At 43.1% G+C, this 22738-nt stretch overlaps 1 protein-coding gene across 1 annotated transcript; it reads left to right on the top strand.

Annotated features, from left to right (window-relative positions):
- Positions 1-4984: 4984 nt before the first annotated feature.
- Positions 4985-12865, top strand: LOC120868172 (serine protease 45). Its single transcript, XM_040246828.1, has 6 exons — positions 4985-5087; positions 7007-7033; positions 10139-10286; positions 10773-11047; positions 11904-12067; positions 12403-12865. The coding sequence occupies exons 1-6, from the start codon at positions 4985-4987 to the stop codon at positions 12634-12636; spliced, it is 951 nt and encodes a 316-aa protein (XP_040102762.1). The 3' UTR covers positions 12637-12865.
- The last annotated feature ends 9873 nt before the right edge of the window (positions 12866-22738 follow it).

The following is a 22738-nucleotide window of genomic DNA, read 5'->3' as shown; positions in this document are numbered from 1 at the left end:
TGCTGAGTTTTCCAAATTTGCTGGCATCTTGAGTGCAGCACTTTCACAGCATCACTTCATGGAAAATAGATGGAGAAACAGTGGAAACAGTGAAAGACTGTTTATTTTGGGGGGCTCCAAAATCACTGCAGCTGTGAAATTAAAAGACGCTTGCTCCTTGGAAGAAAAGTTATGACCAACCTAGACAGGATATTAAAAAGCAGAGACATTACTTTGCCAATAAAGGTCCATCTAGTCAAAGCTATGGTTTTTCCAGTAGTCATGTATGGATGTGAGAGTTGGACTATAAAGAAAGCTGAGAGCCAAAGAACTGATTCTTTTGAACTGTGGTGTTGGAGAAGACTCTTGAGAGTCCCTTGGACTCCAAGGAGATCCAACCAATCCATCCTAAAGGAAATCAGTCCTGAATATTCATTGGAAGGACTGATGCTGAAGCTGAAACTCCAATACTTTGGCAACCTGATGGGAAGAACTGACTTATTTGAAAAGACGCTGATGCTGGGAAAGATTGAAGGCAGGAGGAGAAGGGGATGACAGAGGATGAGATGGCTGGATGGCATCACTCACTCAATAGACATGAATTTGAGTAAACTCCTGGAGTTGGTGATGGACAGGGAGGCCTGGCGTGCTGCAGTCCATGGGGTCATGAAGAGTCAGACACGACTGAGCAACTGAACTGATGTAAATCAGTGAAGTTAAAACGCAGCCTCACACTGTACACAAAAGTAAAATGGCTTAAAGACCTAAATATAAGACATAACACCATAAAACTCCTACAAGAGAACACAGACAGAACTCCCTGAGCTAAATCATACCAATGTTTTCTTTGATCACTCTCCCAAGGCAATAAAAATAAAAGCAAAAATAAACAAATGGAAGCTAAGGAAACTTACAAGCTTTTGCACAGCAAAGGAAACCATAAACAAAATGAAAGACAGCCTACTGACTGGGAGAATATATTTGCAAATGATATGACTGACAAGGGCTTAATTTCCAAAATATACAAACAGCTCATATAACTCAACAGAGAAAACAACCCAATCAGAAAATGCGCAGAAGACCTACATGGACATTTCTCCAAAGAAGACATATTGATGGCCAACAGGCACAAGAAAAGACGCTGAACGTCAGCATTTTTAATTAGTAGAAAAACACAAATCAAAACTACAGTGAGGTATCACCTCACACCAGTGAGAATGACCATTATTAAAAAAATACAAAAAAAATGCTGGAGAAGATGTGGAGAAAAGGGAACCCTCCTACAACTGTTGGTGGGAATATAAATTGATGCAGCCTCTATGGAAAACAATACGGAGGGTCCCCAAGAAACTAAAAATAGAGTTGCCATAATGATTCAGTAGTCCCACGTCTGGGCATATACCTGGATGAAACTATAATTTAAAAAGATGTGCACACCCCTGTGTTCACAGCAGCACTATTCACAATAGCCAAGACATGGAAACAACCTAAGTGTCCATTGACAGATGAATGGATAAAGATGATATGGCACATATATACGACGGATTATACTCAGCCATGAAAAAGAACAAAATTATGCCAGCATTATTTTGCAGCATCCTAGATGGACCTGAAGATGATTATATTAAGTGAAGTTAAGTCAGAAGAAGACAAATACCATATATATCACTTATATGTGAAATCTAAAATATGACACAAATGAACAAATCTATGTATCAGAAACAGGCTAACAGACACAGAGAACAGACTTGTGGTTGCCAAGGAGGGGTGAGGGAGGGTTAGATCAGGAGTTTGGGATTAGCAGATGCAAACAATTATTTATAGAATGGATAAACGTGGATTTTTTTTTACCAGCTGAGCCACCAGGGAAGCCCAGGAATACTTGAGTGGGTAGCATATTCCTTCTCCAGCAGGTCTTCCCGATGAGGAATCAAAGCGGGATCTCCTGCATTGCAGGCAGATTCTTTACCAACTGAGCTATCAGGGAATCCCACTGTATAACACAGGAAATATATTTAATCTCCTGTGAAAAGCCATGGTGAAGAAAAAAGGAAAAAGAATGCATCTATATAATCTCTGTACTCTGTCCCTTGAGTCATGTCTGACTCTGCCACCCCATGGACTGTAGCCTGCCAGGCTCCTCTGTCCATGGGATTCTCCAGGCAACAGTATTGGAGTGGGTTGCCATGTCTTCCAGGGGATCTTCCTGACCCAGGGATTGAACCCGTGTTTCTGTGTCTCCTGCATTACAGGTGGATTCTTAACCCACTGAGCCACCTGGGACACCCCATGTAATCTATGTATCTATATAAATAAATAATATTGCTGTACAGCAGAAATTAACATAAATCAACTATACTTCAATAAAATTAAAAAAAGAAGTCACTGAATATTCACCGGTTAACAAAATAAATTGAACTTCTTGTTCCTATGTCATCCCAATCAGGTGTTCTTGGTGAGCAGGTGGCTTTTCTCTATATTATGTTCTCTCAGCCCTGTGGTTCATGCTTACCTACCTCAGAATTCCCTGGAGGGCTTGTTAAACTACAGATAACCGATTCCACTCCCAGAGTTTTACATCCTGTAGGTTTGGGTGGGTCTTAAAAATGTGCATCTCTTAAGTTCCCAGGTGCTGCTCCTGCTGCTCTGTGGCCCACACTTTGAGAGCCATTGCTCTGCATCGACACAGTAGAGAAGTGTCTCTTTACTGCCTTTGCATCGAAGTGGCACATGTCACCTCTCCTCACCTCCTATTAGTGGAACTCATATTCTGGACTGCTGCAGATGCTAGGGTGCAGAATGTGGTTCCCAGACTTCGGTCCCCCACACTTGACAGAAGCAGCAGGAATTTTGGTTGTCATCTCCCAATCCTGGATACACCAGTTCAGTTCAGTTCAGTCGCTCAGTCGTGTCCGACTTTCTGCGACCCCATGAATCGCAGCACGCCAAGCCTCCCTGTCCATCACCAACTCCTGGAGTTCACTCAGACTCACGTCCATCGAGTCAGTGATGCCATCCAGCCATCTCATCCTCTGTCGTGCCCTTCTCCTCCTGCCCCCAATCCCTCCCAGCATCAGAGCCTTCTCCAATAAGTCAACTCTTCGTATGAGGTGGCCAAAGTACTGGAGCCTCAGCTTTAGCATCATTCCTTCCAAAGAAATCCCAGGGCTGATGTCCTTCAGAATGGACTGGTTGGATCTCCTTGCAGTTCAAGGGACTCTCAAGAGTCTTCTCCAACACCACAGTTCAAAAGCATCAATTTTTTGGCGGTCTGCCTTTTTCACAGTCCAACTCTCACATCCATACATGACCACAGGAAAAACCATAGCCTTGACTAGACCAAGCAGATCCCAAAACAGCATTCTTTCTACAAATCATCCTGTGAAAGCCCAAGGTTTCATATCCGCCACTGTTTCTTTCAGTTTCTACCATCCCGCTGGTGGTTTGTGAAAGTGTATAAACGCCTTTCTGAGGTCTCCCCCAAGGTCTCTTGTTCAAGTCTTCAGTTCAGTTCAGTTCAGTCGCTCAATTGTGTCCGACTCTTTGTGACTCCATGAATCGCACGCCAGGCCTCCCTGTCCATCACCAACTCCCGGAGTTCACTCAGACTCGCATCCATCGAGTCAGTGATGCCATCCAGCCATCTCATCCTCTGTCATCCCCTTCTCCTCCTGCCCCCAATCCCTCCCAGCATCAGAGTCTTTTCCAATGAGTCAACTCTTCGCATGAGGTGGCCAAAGTACTAGAATTTCAGCTTTAGCATCATTCCTTCCAAAGAAATCCCAGGGTTGATCTCCTTCAGAATGGACTGGTTGGATCTCCTTGCAGTCCAAGGGACTCTCAAGAGTCTTCTCCAACACCACAGTTCAAAAGCATCAATTCTTCGGCGGTCTGCCTTCTTCACAGTCCGACTCTCACATCCATACATAACCACAGGAAAAACCATAGCCTTGACTAGACGGACCTTAGTCAGCAAAGTAATGTCTCTGCTTTTGAATATGCTATCTAGGTTGGTCATAACTTTTCTTCCAAGGAGTAAGCGTCTTTTAATTTCATGGCTGCAATCACCATCTGCAGTGATTTTGGAGCCCCCAAAAATAAAGTCTGACATTGTTTCCACTGTTTCCCCATCTATTTCCCATGAAGTGATGGGACCAGATGCCATGATCTTCATTTTCTGAATGTTGAGCTTTAAGCTAACTTTTTCACTCTCCACTTTCACTTTCATCAAGAGGCTTTTTAGCTCCTCTTCACTTTCTGCCATAAGGGTGGTGTCATCTGCATATCTGAGGTTATTGATATTTCTCCCGGCAATCTTGATTCCAGTTTGTGTTTCTTCCAGTCGAGCGTTTCTCATGATGTACTCTACAGGGTGACAATATACATCCTTGACATACTCCTTTTCCTATTTGGAACCAGTCTGTTGTTCCATGTCCAGTTCTAACTGTTGCTTCCTGACCTGCATACAGATTTCCAGCTTAAATGTCACTTTTATAAGGACATCTTCCCTAATTCCCTAGCCTTAGTGTTCTTTTCTGGTGCTTTCTATATCTTTCCAGAGTCTCAAAACAACACAAACTGAGAAACTCTTCATTGCAAGGGAAACAAGGTTGTGATTAGAGGCTGGACGACATGTCGCCAATACCAGTCTGAGGATTTGGATGTGCCTTCACTGGCCAGGTTTGGGGGTACAGTCACCAATTTAAGGCACTTGGGGGTACTTCCTTGGCACCAGCCATTGAGGAGGCAACGAGAGGCCCGAGGCAACGAGAGGCCAAGGGCTCTGCAGTCATCTTCACGGAGCCCGCAGGAGGTGGGCCTACGTGTTGCTGAGCGTTCATGATTCCAGGTGCACCATCGCGCGTCATCGACGTCATCACGTGCTGGACGGGCCGTCACGTGTCTGAAGCTCCGTCATGTGCGTCAAGTGCGGGTGAAGTCGTCGCGGCGTCCGGGGTTCACGCGCGCCGCCGCTGCTGCCGCTAGAGGCCGCCTCAGGGGCCTTATGGCCGCCTCGCTGTCCTGCCTTAGCGCAGGGCGTGCAGCCTCGAGGCCGTTAGGCCTGAGCCGCAGCTTCCTGCTGCTGCTACTGCTGCCGCTGAACTCGGGTGAGGGCGGCGTCTGTTCCGCACCTCTCCCGCTCCGCTCCGGGTCGTCCTCCCCCGACGCTGCCCTCCAGCCCGCGGGAGAAGCCGGGATGGGCCCTGCGCCGCCCGCCAGCCCGGAGCCCCTTCTCCTCAACTGAGCCTTCGGGCCTCTCTCAGGGCGGTTCCCTTGTTCCAGGACTCGCAAACTCCCGCCCTCTCTGCGTCTACCCTTAGGCCTGCCAGCCCTACAGCCTCCTGAGGCCCTGTGGTGCGAGGGTAGTCACCCCTGCCGTGAGGGCTAAGCCCATGGTCTCCCCACACGTAAACCAGTGTGGTCAACTTCACGTTCTTCTCAGACCCTCTGTTCTTCGGAGGGTAGCCTCACTAGCAGTGGCTTCCTTCCCTCAGGAAACACAGGCCCTCAGGTGCTGTTTCCCTTGACTCCCTCAGCCCGGGCGGCCCCTCCAAACCTGAGTGTTACCCTTTCTTTAGGAATCAGAGCCAGGCCTCCTGTTCAAGGTCAGCCTGCTCACCCCAGCTCTGGACTCTGGGCCCTCCGTCTGCTCTCTTAGATCTGTATCCTCTCCCTTTCTATTTACTGTGTTTCTTCACCCTGTCTCATCCCCTCACTGCCAGATTTCTCGAAGTAAGTTTTCACTTCATCTTTCCTTCGGGTGCTTCCTCACTTCTCACCCAATCCTTAGCGCGTTCCTGGCATGTCTTTGCCCTGTCATCCCTGACCTTTCCACTCCTCCCTCTGATTTTCTCTAATCCCTCCGCTTCTCTCAGGCCATGTTCCTGATTCTCCTCTACCTCAGAGTGACTCCCATGCTCTTCTGTGTTCCTCCCAGGCGCCCCATGTTCTGGTCATCCCTGACTTATTGGTGTTCCCAGAAGTCTTGTCTGGGTTCCCTCTTCACTGCTCCCTGAGTGAACTCACTTGCCCTGGGTATTGAGCTGCAGCTGCCATTTATGTGATGCTGCTCCCTCAGGAAACAATGTGCCTGGATGCACAGCAACATACTGGGCACCTGTTCTTGAATGACCTAGAGCCATCACAGCTCCTTGGGTTCCAAAGTTGAGATCCTCTTCTTCCGATAAACTAGGTTCTCTTATTCTGTCCTCTTACTCAGTGGATAGTAGTCATTTATCTCTAAAATCAGAAACTGGGGAGCTGTCCGTAGACTCGGCTATCTTCCTTAGTCCCATCCAGCTCATCACGTCTTTTCCCACTGCCACTTCGTTCAGCCCTCTTCATTTGTAGCCTGGCTTCTGCCAAGGCTTTGGTGAAATCTCACTGCATTCAACCTTTTCACCTTCCTATCTAATCTGCACACTGCCTTCACAATACAAGCCTGACCATGTCACACTTCCATTGGCCTCCCTCCTCCCAGAGTCTCACCCAGGCTTCTTGGCCTGACTTATGAAGGCACTTCTGATTGACTCCTGACTTTCTTCCCCTTGCGTCGTTTCTTGCCATCACAGGCTTTGTCCTTTATCCTCTAGAGTCTCCAGCTTACACCGTGATGCTTCTTTCATAAAGAATGTCATTGTCGCTTTTCATTTCTGTTTTACTCTCTCATCTTTAAGATCTGGCACAATAACCCCTCTTTCCAGAATCCTCTCTGTCTTCTTCTGGACTTACCTGCCACCTGGAGCCTTGTCCCCACATTGATCTCACATCAGTGATTGTGTGTTTACTTGTGACTTCTCTTCTGGACAACCTGCTCCTCAAGCGCACATACAGGATGTGTCTGTCTGATACACCTCTGTCTCTTGATACAACCCCCAGCCCCTTGTCCTTGGGCTCCAGGGCTGGGAACAGAGAGGGAGATTAGGAAATAATTGGTGAAGGGTTGAATGAACTAATGAAAAAATGTACTTCATTGTCATCCTGTTACAACCTCTTATTTCATCTCTGTTCCCCGTTTCTCCTCCAGGTTACAAAGGAGACAGCACCAAACCAGGTGGGTAGGGTAAGACCCTGCCTCAAGAAAACTTTGGATCCTGGGAGGGTATATTCTGAGGAGGGTCACAGAGATAGTGTTTCTGGCTCTATAAGAAGCAGAAACTCAGTGTAAATGGCCTGCTTTCTAAAGAACAGCCTGTGCCTGTCAGGAAGTACAGACTCAGCAGTGCACAATGAAAGAGTATCTGGGCCTCCTGTGGGAATGCAGAGCCTCTTCAAGTTCAACTGAGGCTTTATCCCATCAGGGAACAGGCCCAGGAAGAAACCTTTTGAGCTCTGAACTGTTCATTTACAAATGGAGCCTCTTGGGCCTTATGGAAGTGTCTGCAGAGCCTGGCTTTTCTGAGATCTTCCTGTCTTTTTCCTTAGACTTTTAAGGGTGGAGGGTTGTGTTGCCCCTGTTTGTTCATAGGTTTCCATTGTAACAGGTGCAGCCCGATTTATTGTGGATTGTTTGGTTAAGTTATTTCTTCTTATATCTTTGCCCTACCCCTATTCCTTCTCTTCACTCTCTTCCCACCCTTTCTTGTATGTTCGATACATATCTTTGTGTTTTGGCATAAATACATATTGTGGTTTTATGTGCATGTATTTGTAACTTACATAAACAGTATGTGCTCTAGATCTCTGTTTCCTCCTCTTTTCATTTAGCTCCATTTAAAAAATATTTTCCTTGGAAATAATTTTAAACGTACAAAAGACTGAAAATAGTATAAGAACACATACATATACATAATTTTTTTCAGAATCAGTTGAGAGTAGCATACAACTCTTTATCTCTGAATACTCGGATGTGTATTTTCTAAGGATATTCTCTTAGGTAATCACAGTACAACCTATGAATTTCAAAAATTTACAATGATATCGTATTTTTACCTACTGTCTTATATTCTAATTGAGTCAGCCTTCTGCATTCCTACCAGCAATTTGTGAAGCTGTATATATTGTTACAGACCTCCCACCCGTTGGCTTCATCCAGCTTTTGCCTATCTAATAGATTAAAAAACTGACTCTTTAGTTTAATTGAGATTTTTCTCATTACTAATGAGCATGTCTCATTGTGCTTTTGGCCTCTTGAATTTCCTGTTCTGATAAATTGAATGTCCTTATCCCTTTGTACATAGTCTATTGTTCTTCTTTCTTGATGATTTCCTAGAGTTCCTTGTATATTCCTAACGAAAGCATTGATTTTAGACATTGCAGATATTACCTACTAATCTGTCATCTGTCTGTTAACCTTGTTCCTGGGGTCAAAAATCCTTGATTTTTATGTAATCATGTTAATCAGTTTAATGCTTTTATGGGTTGTGGTTTGAGGTTTGTTTAAACAGTCCTTTTCCATCCTATGTCACATGTTTGGCTGTTAACTTTACAGTTTTACCTTCAAGGTCTTCAAGTACTACTAGAGAAGAATTGAGTTTTGTTTTTCTTTCTTATTTTATAATGAGCCAGTTTTCCCAGCACCATCTGCTCAATAGTCCATCATTTACTCAGATTGTGGTAGCTCCTTTATTTACATTAAGTTCCTGTATTCTGAGGAACAATTTCAAGTTCTCTGTTCCTTTTTTGGGGTCCACTTGTCTGTCCTTGTCAGTACCACAGTTTTTGTTGCTATGGCTTTGTTGTGTGCCTTAGTATCTGCTAGGACAAGTATCCTTCTTTGCTCTACTTTATGGACCTTTATTTTTCTATTTCAATTTTAAAGTAAGTTTATAAAATTTCTTAAAAATTCGAAATGGGAAAGTGACTTTACAGATTAATTTTGGGAAGGATTGCATCTGAAATATTTATTCTATTTTAAAACACTGGGTCTTTCTCCATTTATTCCAGTCATTTTCAGTGTCCTTTATTAGAGTTTGAAATGTATTACCACAGACATCTTGCTTAGTGTTGAATACTTGAACTCCAGGGTATTTTATAATTTGTAGCTATAAAATGTATCTTATTTTGAATATAGTTGTGCTACATTCAGGTTGGTTGGGGTAGAGAAATGTTACTGATTTTACAAATCAGCTATTGAAGTATTATATACATGCACACAAAAAGTGCACAAATCTTGTACCCAGCTCATGAAATTATCACACAGTGAATGCATCTGTGCAGTCTCCACCCAGTCAGAAAGTAGGGTGGTACCAGCACCCGGAAGCTCCCTTCTGTCATCCCAGTTGCTTCCTTTGCCATCCTCCCACAAAGTATCATTACTCCTGGCTTCTGAAAGTATAATTTTTTTGGTTTGTTCTTTAATGTTGTATGATGTTTCCTGTAGGTTTCCTTACTTTGCTAAAGTAAGAGTTTGTTTTGTTTTTTAGTCATAAAGCTGTGTTGAATTTTTGAAATGCCCTTTTCTATATCTGTTGAGAAAAGCACATGATTTTTCCTTAGAGAAAAAGAACTGTTTATGTGGAGAATACACCAAGAGTGCTTCCACTGTGGACTACCTTTGTGCCCTGGGACAATCTCTACATGATCATGGTTCATTATTTAAAAAATATAATATTGGCTAATATTTTATTTACAATTCTGCATGTATGTTCACATTCATACAGTCATACAACTTGATTGTTGAAACTGCTTGCAAACTAACAATGTGTAAACTGTGAGTGGGAGGCCTCTGTTGGCTCCATGCTGGGGCTTTTTCTTGAATCGTCTATGTAAAGATTTCTGACATAGAAGTCTGGAGATTTTCTTGACTCTGAGTAGTATGGGGACAGAGGCCTTTTGCTTTTAAGAGATGTGGAAAACCTTTTAGGAACATGGCCTGAGAACATAAGAAAATACATTTCCTGTCTTGGGGCTCCTATGCTTCTCCCTAGTTTTGAAGTTCTGTGTTTTTCGCTCCCTGTGTGTCTCAGTATCTCTCTCCTCCTCCTGTCATCTCTCTGTTTTGATGCTTTTTATCTCTGTTATTGTCATTTTCTGTCCAGCTCAGTGCCTTTGGATAGGCCACTGCTCTTCTCTCACCTTTAGTTTTCCCTTGTTTGAAATGGAAGCAAGTCCCTGAGTTTACAGCCTTGTGCAAATTCCCCTGGGGGCATCTTGGTCTTAGTCATCCTTAGCCCCCTCTGTGTGGCCACTGTATCTCCCTGGCACACTGTTCCTGAAGCTTGTGGCCAACCTTGGTGGCCGAAGAACTTGGACCTGTCTCGCCATTGGCCCTGGGAAGTGAGCCTCCGAGTGGGAAATGAGCATGTGTGTGGAGGGGCCCTCATTGACCTCAACTGGGTGGTGACTGCTGCCCACTGCATCCAAGGGTGAGTATGGCCTCTGGAGACCCAAGAGTGTAAAGGACCCAGCCTAGACTCCTTGTTTCCTCTGTGAAATAGTGTGGGGATATAGAAGGTTGAGGGAGCGGGAAGGGATGTCCAGAATAGGAGAGAGTCACTCTTATGATCTCACAGAGGCCAGGGAACTGAGCCAGGGCAGGAACCCAAGCAACAGAGACTATCCTAGCCAGGGCAACAGGCAAACCCAGCATACACCCCACTCCTCACACACATGAGAACCTGCATGCGTGCTAGTAACTACACATGGCCCAGGCCACTTGATCAGCTCGACTGATGAATGAGGAGGCAGTCATATCTCTGACCCTGAGGGCACCTAGGCTGGATGAGCAGGATGGAGTGAGCAGGGCAAATCAGGCAGGACTTCTATTAACGGGAGCATCCTTGGTGGAGGTAGGAGGATAGTGTTGCTTGAGAACCTGAGATCCACCAGATGGGGCTCTGTGTCTCCTGTAGCACAAAAGAGTATTCAGTGATTCTTGGCACCTCCAAGCTGATGCCCCCGAACTCCACAAGAACCCTCTTGATCCCTGTGAGGGACATCATTATGCACCCCAAGTACTGGGGCCGGACCTTCATCATGGGTGATGTGGCCCTTCTCCAGCTTTACAGTCCTGTCATCATCAGCAAGTATGTGCAGCCCATCTGCCTTCCGGAGCCCAACTACAGCCTGAAGGTTGGGACACAGTGTTGGGTAACTGGCTGGGGCCAGGTTAAACAGCGCTTCTCAGGTAAGGAGGAAGGGGTTGGGGGTGAGGTATGGCACCCCAGAGGGTACACTCCATTCTCTTGGGGTCTTGCCTGCTGAGCCCCTTCATGGTGCCTCTCACGAAGCTGTTTCCTCTGACCCCTGGTTCTTTGGATGTGTTAGGATTGCTCCTCACATGAGAACCGTTGCCATGGTTGACACCATTGCACTTGCTGTGGGCCCTTCATTTAGACCTAGGAAAGCCTGATCATTTGCTGCTTTCAGAAGCTTAGAGTTAGGGATTCATAAATTCATTCAGTTATTCATTTGCCTGACAGATGTCAATGTTCAGGCATCTGCCACATGCCAGACCCTTGGCACTGAGGATGTATGTCCTGCCTCTTGGGAACTTGTAACTGGAGTGTGGGTAGGGGCACAGACTCACAAGGAAAGAGGCAGAGACTTCATCAGGGGATCATGAGAGTAAGTCAGGAGGAGTCTGGGATGAGCTCTGGGCAGAGGGTCTGCCTGAGGTGCCAGAAGGAGGAATGAGTGTCAATCAGGTGGCAGAGGGCACAGCCAGTACAAAGCTCAGAGGCTGGAGAGAAGCAGCATAGTGTTGGGGTCTCAATTTCAGAGTAGTTGCACTGAAACTTGTATTGTATCCTGCTTGGTTCAAAAGCAAAAGATTCCCAGAGAAAAGGATTTTGGAGAAGAGCTTTAGAGAGTTAGGTGCTTGTCAGACATGGTCCACACCACAGGGGAAGGGCCAAGTGAAGGAGGGCCTGGAGACGTGAAGGGCTGTGGCCAAGTCTTAATGCTGGAGGGACAAACCCTGGGAAGAGGCAGGGCTGAGTGGAATGAGGAGTCAGTTCTCACCCCACTGGACTCCTCCACAGCCAACTCCACGCTGGCCCCAGAGCTGCAGGAGGCCGAGGTGTTTATCATGGACAACAAGAAGTGTGACCAGATCTACCGCAAGAAGTCCCACATCCCCCGCGTTGTCCCCCTTGTGCTGGGGGACATGATTTGTGCCACCAATTACAGAGAAGACTTGTGCTCTGTGAGTTTCTGGGAGGTTCTGGCAGCTGTCCTTCTGTTGGGATGATTCCAGATAGGAGGGCAGTTCCCCAGGGAGGGGTTTGCTTGGCCTCCCTCTTTGTCATCATCATCAGGCAGAGCCCTTCTCCCATCTTCCTTCCCCGTGACTTTGATTTTTGCCTGATATTCTGGGATGGGGTCCTCAACTGAGGAGTGAAGGAAGATTCCATGGAGTGAGATCCTCAAGGATTGAAACAAGCTTCCAAGCAGAACTCAAAGGGTGGGCATTCTGGGTCCCCCAGTCCCTTGGGCCCCAGCTGGGCTGGGAGACTCCATCACTCCTTTCTCTTTACCTAGGGGGATTCTGGGGGTCCATTGGCTTGTGAAGTCGAGGGCAGATGGATTCTTGCTGGGGTATTGTCCTGGGAAAAGGCCTGCGCCAAAGTACATAATCCGGGCGTGTATACCCGTATCACCAAATACAGCAGATGGATCAAGAAGCAAATAAGCAATGGGATTCTCTCAGTTCCCTGCACTTCTGCCTGGCTCCTACTCCTGTTCTGGCTGCTGCAGCCCCAGATGGGCCCCTGATCTTCGCTCTCCCTTCTCCATGCTTTGCCTTTGCTGAATGAGGCCAGATCAAGATTAGATCAAGGTCACGGGTCTGTATTCAACAAGAGTCAAGATGGGGAAAAAGTGGCCCCTGGGACTGAGTCCAGTTTTGGTCTCCTAGTGGAGAGGGAAGTGGTGGATGACTAAGCCTTGAGTGACCAGGAGAAAGGAAGTGTGGCCTAGAAGTGCTCTGGAATTGGGGATCAGGATAGCAGGGATTAAATTCGTGAAAACATAAGCTGACTCTGTTCTCTTTTCTGGGTGGCCCTGGGGATTGGGGATCGGTGGGTGGGCAGGGCCTCCTGGAATTAATTCTCAGGAGGCTTCCCAGAGTGGAGACTGTTGTTTTTGCTGAGCCACTTGTGCTGCGGCTTTGGGAAAGGGCTTGGGCCTGAGGCATCAGTTTTCTCACCTGTAAAGTGGGTGTGAGGGGAGCAACTGAGATGTGCACTATAGGTGACAGTAGGAAGGACCTATCATGCTCCAAAATCAGCTTGCTTTTCTTTATAACTGGCATATAAAAAATGATTAACAAAAGTCCTGATCCTGTATTTTTTTAAAATTAAAAATAATTAAAAGCAATATTTGGATTTTTGTTGTGATTTACCAAAAACATTCAGAAATAAACAGAAAGATTCCCCCTTGCTCATTAACCCCCCACCAGTAATGCTGCTCCCCTCCTCAAAAGTAATCGTTGTTAGCATCCTTAAATATATCAATGATTTTTTAAGCAATTAGACTCATATATATATTATTAATAACCTACATTTAAAAAGCTATGTGCCTTGAAAACCTTTCTATGTCAATACCTAGAGCTCATTATTTTACATCATGTCATATGTACCATGTGAGTGTGTGTGTGTGGCTTTTAACCAGCACCAGGTTCTAGGCAGTTTCTGTTTGTCTGCACTGCAGCAGTGTTGCCATGAATGCGTTCCTGCACACTTGAGGATGGAGTCGGGGGACACACACTGCGGCATGTCTGCAACTGTCTATTCCTAGGAGTGTACTCAGGGGAGGCCCATCAAAGGAAACACAAATGTAGTAACTTTGGATGAATACTATTTGTAGAATTTACTCCTCCCAAAAGCTGAATCAGTGTACATTTATACCTATAGTGTACAAGAATGAATGTTTCTTCTTTTTTACTAAAAATGGATATTATTAATCTTCAAAGATTTTGCCTATCCAGTGGTAGAAAGTTATATCATTGCTGTTTTAATTTGCATTTCCTTGATTGGAAGAATACTTTTTCATGTGTTTATTGAAAAAAAGGCGTATCTTTCCCCTAATAAAAGCTTTGTTCATATGCCTATTTTAGCAATTATCTTTTTCTCATGGAAGGTCTTTCTCTTTTCTGAGTATTTGTTGTTGTTGTTCAGTTGCTAAGTCATATCCGATTCTTTGCAACCTCATGGACTGCAGGATGCCAGGCTTCCCTGTTCTTCACTATCTCCCAGATCTTGCTCCAACTCATGTCCATTGAGTTGGTGATGCAGTCAGTCCAGCCATCTCATCCTCTGTCACCCCCTTCTCCTCTTGCCCAATCTTTCCCAGCATCAGGGTCTTTTCCAGTGAGTCGACTTTGAATATTTAGCTTTTTAAAAAATCATTTATTTATGGTTGTGCTGGGTCTTCATTGCTGCGCATGGGCTTTCTCTAGTTTAGATGAGCAGGGCTGCTTTTTGTGGCGGTGCACGGGCTTCTCTTGCAATGGTTTCCCTTGGTGAAGAGCACAGGCACTAGGCACATGGCCTTCAGGAGTTGTGCTGCTCGGCATGCTTGCTCTGTGGCATATGGAATCTTCCCAAACCAGGGATTGAACCTGTGTCTCCTGCTTTGGCAGGCGGATTCTTATCCACTGTACCACCAGGAAAGTCCTGAATATTAAGTTTTTGTCAATTACTTTACAAATATTTTCCCCAGTTGTTGCCACTTATCTTTTAGAAATATGTAGAATAGAAAGGTAATCCTCCAGTAAAGACTTCAAAAATTATTATTGAATGAAGTCAGTCTTTATTTTCTTTAAGAATTTTGGTGCTTGCTTAACTTGGCCTATTCCACCTCCAGATTATAAAGCTGTATTCACATATTTAATATTTTGATAAATTTGTTTTTTATGTATAACTGTAACCCATTTGAAATTTGTTTATGTATAGTGTGAGGTCAACCTCTAACACTACTGTAGAGTCCATCCTTCTCCTGCTGATTTGAATGTCCACATTTATAATAACAAAATTCCAATATATTTGTGGGTAGATATTTTTTTAATCTCTGTTATTTCCCACTAATCTCTCTCTCTCTGGGCTAATGCCGCACTGTTTCAACCAGCTTCATGTTATGTTTTGTTAAATGGTAGCAAAAGCTCTCTTCTTAAAAAAAAAAAAAAAAGCTTAATCTACAAAGTTTGCCTTTCTTATAAATTTTATAATCTGTCAGTTTTCATTAAAATTTCTTGTTTAATATTTTTCATTAAAAATATTATTGGTATTTGAATTAAGATTAAATACACAGAATAACTTGAGGAAGATTGTCATTTTTACAGTATTGAGTTCCTAACCAGAAATATAATATATGCCTCCATTCATTCAGCTCTTCTATTCATGGATGTCTGGAAAAATACTGAGTTTATTTCTGAGTAGTTTACGAGTTTTGAATATGTTTTTTTAGGAATGGTATCTTTTTCACTACATTTATAAAACTCCATGTATTAGGTATTTTAAAGCTGTTGATGGATTAAAAGCATAATGATCTTGATTCCTGGTCATCTTGCAAAACTGTGTATTTAATTCAGTGGTTTTTCAGTGATTCTATTGGCTTATTTTGGGGTAATCAAATTACCTAAAATGGTCACAGCTACCTCTTGTCCGTTTTGAAATTTACACCATTTATTTCTTTTGCTATCTCATTGCTGGAGACTCTAGCACAGTATGAATTAGTAGCAGTAATGGTGTGAGTATATGTGCTGAATTCTTCTTTTATTCATTTCATAGATACTTATTGAGACTTTCCTCTGTGCAAGGCACTGTTTTGGGCCCTGGTGACACAGTTGTGAGCTATTAAGATATTATTTTTATTAAATTTGTGCACATAATGAAATACATTACTAGATTTCCACTAGACTGCTTAGGTAAATTTATAATATTCTCTGGATTCATTTTTCTACCATTTTGTTAGAATTTTTGTTCCAGTGTTGGACTGGCCTACAGTTTTCTTTTTTGTTCCACTCTTGGTATCGTTACTATACTGGCCTCTTAAACATGTTGAGAAGCTTTCTAGTATTTTCCTGTGCCCTACAGCAGTTTGTATAACACCAGCATTATCTGTTCCTTACATTTGATAGATAGTAAACATAAAATTCACTGGGCCTGATGCCTTTTTTATGGGGTAGATCTTTGACTTTAAAAAAAACTTTCATAGTTATTGGCTTAGTTGGGTTTCCCAACTCTTTTTGCATTAATGTTAGTAAAAAAGAAAAAAGCAATTTAGCTTAGATTTTAATATTTCAAACTGATAAGAAAATTGGAACCTATGACTCCTTTCCTATTTTCAGTTGTTACTTACATGTGTACTCTGTCACTTTTCTTAATTATTAAAGATTAGATTTACCAAAGTTTTGTCTATTTCATAGGTATTTTCAAAAGAAACCCCACAAAACCTGATGTAGTATTACTGGTTAGCTTTATGGTAGCCATCCTTCCTTCATGTTACTGCAGATCCAGACAGCAGCTCACACTCACTGCCATGTTGCTCATCATGTTCAGGGAGAGGCTGTCACATTCCCTGCTCCAAAGCTGGGTGGCTCATTGGCTTGATCTAATTAGCATAGCCAGTGCTCGGCCACCTGATCCCAGGTGGGTTATCCCAGTCAGCATAAGGTATGGTTGCATTACTTCATGGCAAATAGATGGGGAAACAGTGGAAACAGTGACAGATTTTATTTTTTTGGACTCCAAAATCACTGCAGATGGTGACTGCAGCCATGAAATTAAAAGACGCTTACTCCTTGGAAGAAAAGTTATGACCAACCTAGACAGCATATTAAAAAGCAGAGACATTACTTTGCCAACAAAGGTCCGTCTAGTCAAAGCTATGGTTTTTCCAGTAGTCGTGTATGGATGTGAGAGTTGGACTATAAAGAAAGCTGAGCGCCAAAGAATTGATGCTTTTGAACTGTGGTGTTGAAGACTCTGAGAGTCCCTTGGACTGCAAGGACATCCAACCAGTCCATCCTAAAGGAAATCAGTCCTGAATATTCATTGGAAGGACTGATGCTGAAGCTGAAACTCCAATACTTTGGCCACCTGATTCGAAGAACTGACTCATTTGAAAAGACCATGATACTGGGAAAGATTGAAGGCAGGAGGGTAATGGGGCGACAGAGGATGAGATGGTTGGATGGCATCACTGACTCAATGGACATGAGTTTGAGTGAACTCCAGGAGTTGGTGATAGACAGGGAGGGCTCGCATCCTGCAGTCCATGGGGTCACAAAGACACACGACTGAGAGACTGAACTGAGACCTGAGAGGAGAGAAATACATCCTCTCTCTCTTAATGTGGATGATGAAGCAGAAGGATACTAGCCACCACTTTTCAATAAGGGGACTGACTCACAATGAAGTTGCCGTCACTGAAGCGAGGAGACAGAAATTTCAAGTCTGTTTAAGTGAACGTTTTACTTGGGAACTCCTAAATGGTACAAACTGCCTTTTGATTTTAGTGATCAAATACCCTTCCTTTTGTTTATTTCATGAAAATTCTTTTAGTAGTCCAGTGTTCCCCCCTGGAGGGCTTTATTTTATTGTTCTTTTTCTGACTTCTTGAGTAGCATGCTTAATTCATTCATTATTTTTGGTTTCTGATATTTTCGGTTAATTCCATAAAATTTCCTGTGAGTCTCACTTTGGCCTCATCTGATATTTGAACTCATTGTCATTCATTTCTATAGTACTTTTTAATTTCACACTGTATTTCTTACTTAACCCAAGAGTTCTATCTGTGTGTTGTTTAATCTCCTGACAGATAGTTTGGGAAAGGGATAGGAGAATTTATTGAGGTTTTATTTGTGCCTAGTATTTGGTAATTTTTATTGAATATTTCATGTGTGTGTGAAATAAAAGTGTGTGTTTTGAAACAGAGTTCTAGCTATAACTGATTGCATCAGGTTTGTTGATTGTGTTACTCAAATCCTCTCAACACTTCAGATAGTTTATATCTATAAATCTGTTGATTTCTGAGAACTTTATCCTGAGAATTAAGACTATTTCTTTTTTGGAAGGTAAAGAACATTTATTATTTTTAAAGAATCAATGGGAGTATTGATAGATAATGATACTAAAAAATTCTACAACTTAGGGGAAACTTAGAGATTGTTTTATTATTCTTTTATATTATGCATTTAAAAGTTTACCTGATAAAGAATTTATATGTGAAAAAGATGACATCTATAAAAACATATATATAACAGGTACACCCACATTTGGAAACAAAGACTATCTATTTCCTTCTGCAATTCTAGCTTTATTTTTTAAAGCTGTTAGGAGTACAAGATTCATGCCTACTATACCATCTTGGTAGAATATATACTATCAGTGTAAAATACACCTGTTATTGCATTTAATATTTGTTTTTTACAGACATCCAGATCATAGAGTTCAGTCCTAACTCTGCTGTAATAATTGATTAGAATATAATTTTATATTTTGTATGTGTTTCTTATAAATTTTCCAGGGGGTTATTTTGTACATTCTACAATTTCTTGCTTCAAAGATTTAATTCATTTATTTTCATTTTTTGTTCAGTCACTCAGTCATGTCCAACTCTTTGCGACCCCATGGACTGCAGGATGCGAGCCCTCCCTGTCCATCACCAACTCCTGGAGTTCACTCAAACTCATGTCTGTTGAGTCGGTGATGCCATCCAACCATCTCATCCTCTGTCATCCCCTCCTCCCGTGCCTTCAGTCTTTCCCAGCATCAGGGTCTTTTCAAATGAGTCAGTTCTTCACATCAGGTAGCCAAAGTATTGGAGTTTCGGCTTCAGCATCAGTCCTTCCAATGAATATTCAGGACTGATTTCGTTTAGGATGGACTAGTTAGATGTCCTTGCAGTCCAAGGGATTCTCAAGAGTCTTCTCCAACACCACAGTTCAAAAGCATCAATTCTTTGGCGCTCAGCTTTCTTTATAGTCCAACTCTCACATCCATACACGACTACTGGAAAAACCATAGCTTTGACTAGACGGACCTTTGTTGGCGAAGTAATGTCTCTGCTTTTTAATATGCTATCTAGGTTGGTCATAACTTTTCTTCCAAGGAGCAAGTGTCTTTTAATATGGCTGCAGTCACCATCTCCAGTGATTCTGGACCCCAGGAAAGTAAAGTCTGTCACTGTTTCCACTGTTTCCCCATATATTTCCCATGAAGTGATGGGACCAGATGCCATGATCTTAGTTTTCTGAATGTTGAGTTTGAAGTCAACTTTTTCACTCTCCTCTTTCACTTTCATCAAGAGGCTCTTTAGTTCTTTTTCACTTTCTGCCATAAGGGTGGTGTCATCTGCACATCTGAGGTTATTGATATTTCTTCTGGCAATCTTGATTCCAGCCTGTGCTTCTTCCAGCCCAGCGTTTCTCATGATATAAGTTAAATAAGCAGGGTAACAATATACAGCCTTGCTGCTGCTGCTGCTGCTGCTAAGTCACTTCAGTTGTGTCCGACTCTGTGCGACCCCATAGACGGCAGCCCACCAGGCTCCGCCATCCCTGGGATTCTCCAGGCAAGAACACTGGAGTGGGTTGCCATTTCCTTCTCCAATGCATGAAAGTGAAAACTGAAAGTGAAGTCGCTCAGTCGATGTACTCCTTTTCCTATTTGGAACCAGTCTGTTGTTCCATGTCCAGTTCTAACTGTTGTTTCCTGACCTGCATACAGGTTTCTCAAGAGGCAGGTCAGGTGGTCTGGTATTCCCATCTCTTTCAGAATTTTCCACAGTTTATTGTGATCCACACAGTCAAAGGCTTTGACATAGTAAAGCAGAAATAGATGTTTTTCTGGAATTCTCTTGCTTTTTTGATGATCCAGCGGATGTTGGCAATTTGATCTCTGGTTCCTCTGCCTTTTCTAAATCCAGCTTGAACATCTGGAAGTTCATGGTTCATGTATTGCTGAAGGCTGGCTTGGAGAATTTTAAGCATTACTTTACTAGTGTGTGAGATGAGTGCAATTGTGTGGTAGTTTGAGCATTCTTTGGCGTTGCCTTTCTTTGGGATTGGAATGGAAACTGACCTTTTCCAGTCCTGTGGCCACTGCTGAGTTTTCCAAATTTGCTGGCATAGTGAGTGCAGCACTTCCACAGCATCATCTTTCAGGATTTGAAACAGCTCAACTGGAATTCCATCACCTCCACTAGCTTTGTTTGTAGTGATGCTTTCTGAGGCCCACTTGACTTCACATTCCAGGATGTCTGGCTCTAGGTGAGTGATCACACCACCGTGATTATGTGGGTCATGAAGATCTGTTTTGTACAGTTCTTCTGTGTACTGTTTTGTACAGTTCTTCTTGCCACCTCTTCTTAATATCTTCTGCTTCTGTTAGGTCCCTACCATTTCTGTCCTTTATTGAGCCCATCTTTGCATGAAATGTTCCCTTGGTATCTCTAATTTTCTTGAAGAGATCTCTGGTCTTTCCATTCTGTTGTTTTCCTCTATTTCTTTGCATTGATTGCTGATGAAGGCTTTCTTATCTCTCCTTGCTATTCTTTGGAACTCTGCATTCAAATGGGTATAGCTTTCCTTTTTTCTTTTGCTTTTCACTTCCCTTCTTTTCACAGCTATTTGTAAGGCCTCCTCAGACAGCCGTTTTGCTTTTTTGCATTTCTTTTTCTTGGGGATGGTCTTGATTCCTGTCTCCTGTACAATGTCACGTACCTCCATCCATAGTTCATCAGGCACTCTGTCTATCAGATCTAGTCCCTTAAAGCTATTTCTCACTTCCACTGTATAGTCATAAGGGATTTGATTTAGGTCATACCTGAATGATCTAGTGGTTTTCTCCACTTTCTTCATTGTTTGTTACTCAATAGTAAATACATTTAAAGTTATGGATTTGCCTTGAACATACCAAGTAAGTTTTTTCAATGCATTGCTCTAATTACTAGTATTTTCTAAATAGTTGATAGAATGTTTTTATTTCCTTGAAATAAATTAACCAACTTTAAGATTTTTAAATCATTTGTTTAATCTCACTTAATTGTTATTAAATCCTTGTTCATTGCATTATGGCTAAAGATGTGGCCCGGAATCGTTCTGCTTTTAGGGAAGTTAACTGTGGTTTTCTTAGTAGTCTAGTATGTGGTTGACTTTTATAGATGTTCCAGCCCTCAAAGATAGGCAGAGTTGGAGAAGACTCTCCCACTGCAAGCGAGGTTTTTCCATTTCTTGTGTATCATTATGTTTGATGTCATGATATTACGTGGTGATGGTGGTGGTTTAGTTGCTAAGTCATGTCTGACTCTTGCAGCCCCATGGACTGTAGCCTACCAGGCTCCTCTGTCTGTGGAATTATCTTAGCAGGAATACTGGAGTGGGTTGCCATTTCCTTCTCCAGGGGATCTTCCTGACCCAAGGACCAAACTCGTGTCTCCTGCATTGCAGATGAATTCTTTACTACTGAGCCACTAGAGAATCCCTTGATATCACATAGATGTTATAATTTTTATCTTTTTTCACCATAAAATAACTTTAATTTTTCTGTTTAAAGCTTTTATCCTAGATTACATCTTTAGAAATTAATCTTGTCGTTTCTATTTTTGCTTACATATATTTAATGTATTTCAGCCCATCTTTTACTTTCAACTGCTTCATATTACTTTGTTTTAGGTGAGTCTCAAGTAGCACATGAGTGGATTTTTTTTCTACCCTGTATAAGAATTTCTGACTTGTTGTATAAGAAGAGGTTTTTCTTTGTATTCACATTGGTGGTCACGAATATGCTTGGTCTTTATTCAGTTATCTTTTATTATTAGTTGATTATTCCCCACAGAGCATTACTTTCCACAGAGCCAGAAGATGGTTTTGCTTCTCTGGGTTTTCTTTCTTCTCTCTTTTCCTTACTCTTTTTCTCAGAGGCAATCTAATTATAGGGCTAATCATTCTCTTCTTCTCTAGGGTTTCCCTCCTAACTCAGTCAGTAAAGAATCTGCCTGCAATGCAGGAGTCATGGGTTTGATTCCTGGATCGGGAAGATCCCCTGGAGAAGGAAATGGCAACCCACTCCAGTATTCTTGCCTGGAGAATCCCATGGACAGAGGAACCTTGCGGGCTACAGTCCATGGGGTCGCAAGAGTCTGACACTACTGAGTGACTTTCACTTCAGTAATCATCCTCTTGATTTTTGTACCATGTATTCCCTGCTGGCTGCATGGTAAAGAACCTACCTGTTGTGGGTTCGATCCCTGGGTCGGGAAGATCCCCTGGAGGAGGGCATGGCAACCCAGTCTAGTGTTTTCGCCCAGAGAATCCCATGGACAGAGGAGCCTGGTGGGTCCCAAAGAGTCGGACAGTACTGAAGTGACTTAGCAATCCCTAAAAATAGTTTGTGCTGCCTATTTTTGAACTTCATGTGATATGTACCTTTTGGTGTTTGACTTCTTTCAGCAATATGCTTTATGAGATTTACCACGTTGCTACGTTCTCATTGCTTTTGGGTATCCTGTGCATTCATCCTGCCTTTGATGACAGCTGGTGGGTTTCTAGTTGGGGCTACACTCAACAGCGCCGCTGTCAGCAGTCTCATCTGTCTCTCCTGCTGCTTACATGCGTGATATTTCCAGGGTGCACTACAAGTAACGGCCCGCAGGTTTCTGCTTTACTGAACGATCCCAGGGTTCTTCACAGTGCTGGTCCCAGTCCCTCTCCTGCAGCAGTAGAATGACAGCAACCTCATTACTCCACGTTCTTGGCAGCACTAACAACAGGGTGGAGCAGGAGTCAGTCCTCCCCTGGTACAGTATGGGGAGCATGGGATTCTTGGGGTGGGACTTCAATGGAGTGATGAGGAGGGGGCCCAAGATGTCACTT

The sequence above is a fragment of the Oryx dammah genome, unplaced genomic scaffold, assembly GCF_014754425.2.
Source record: "Oryx dammah isolate SB20612 unplaced genomic scaffold, SCBI_Odam_1.1 HiC_scaffold_9, whole genome shotgun sequence".
NCBI lineage: Eukaryota > Metazoa > Chordata > Mammalia > Artiodactyla > Bovidae > Oryx > Oryx dammah.
This window is presented reverse-complemented; position numbering and strand designations above follow the sequence as displayed.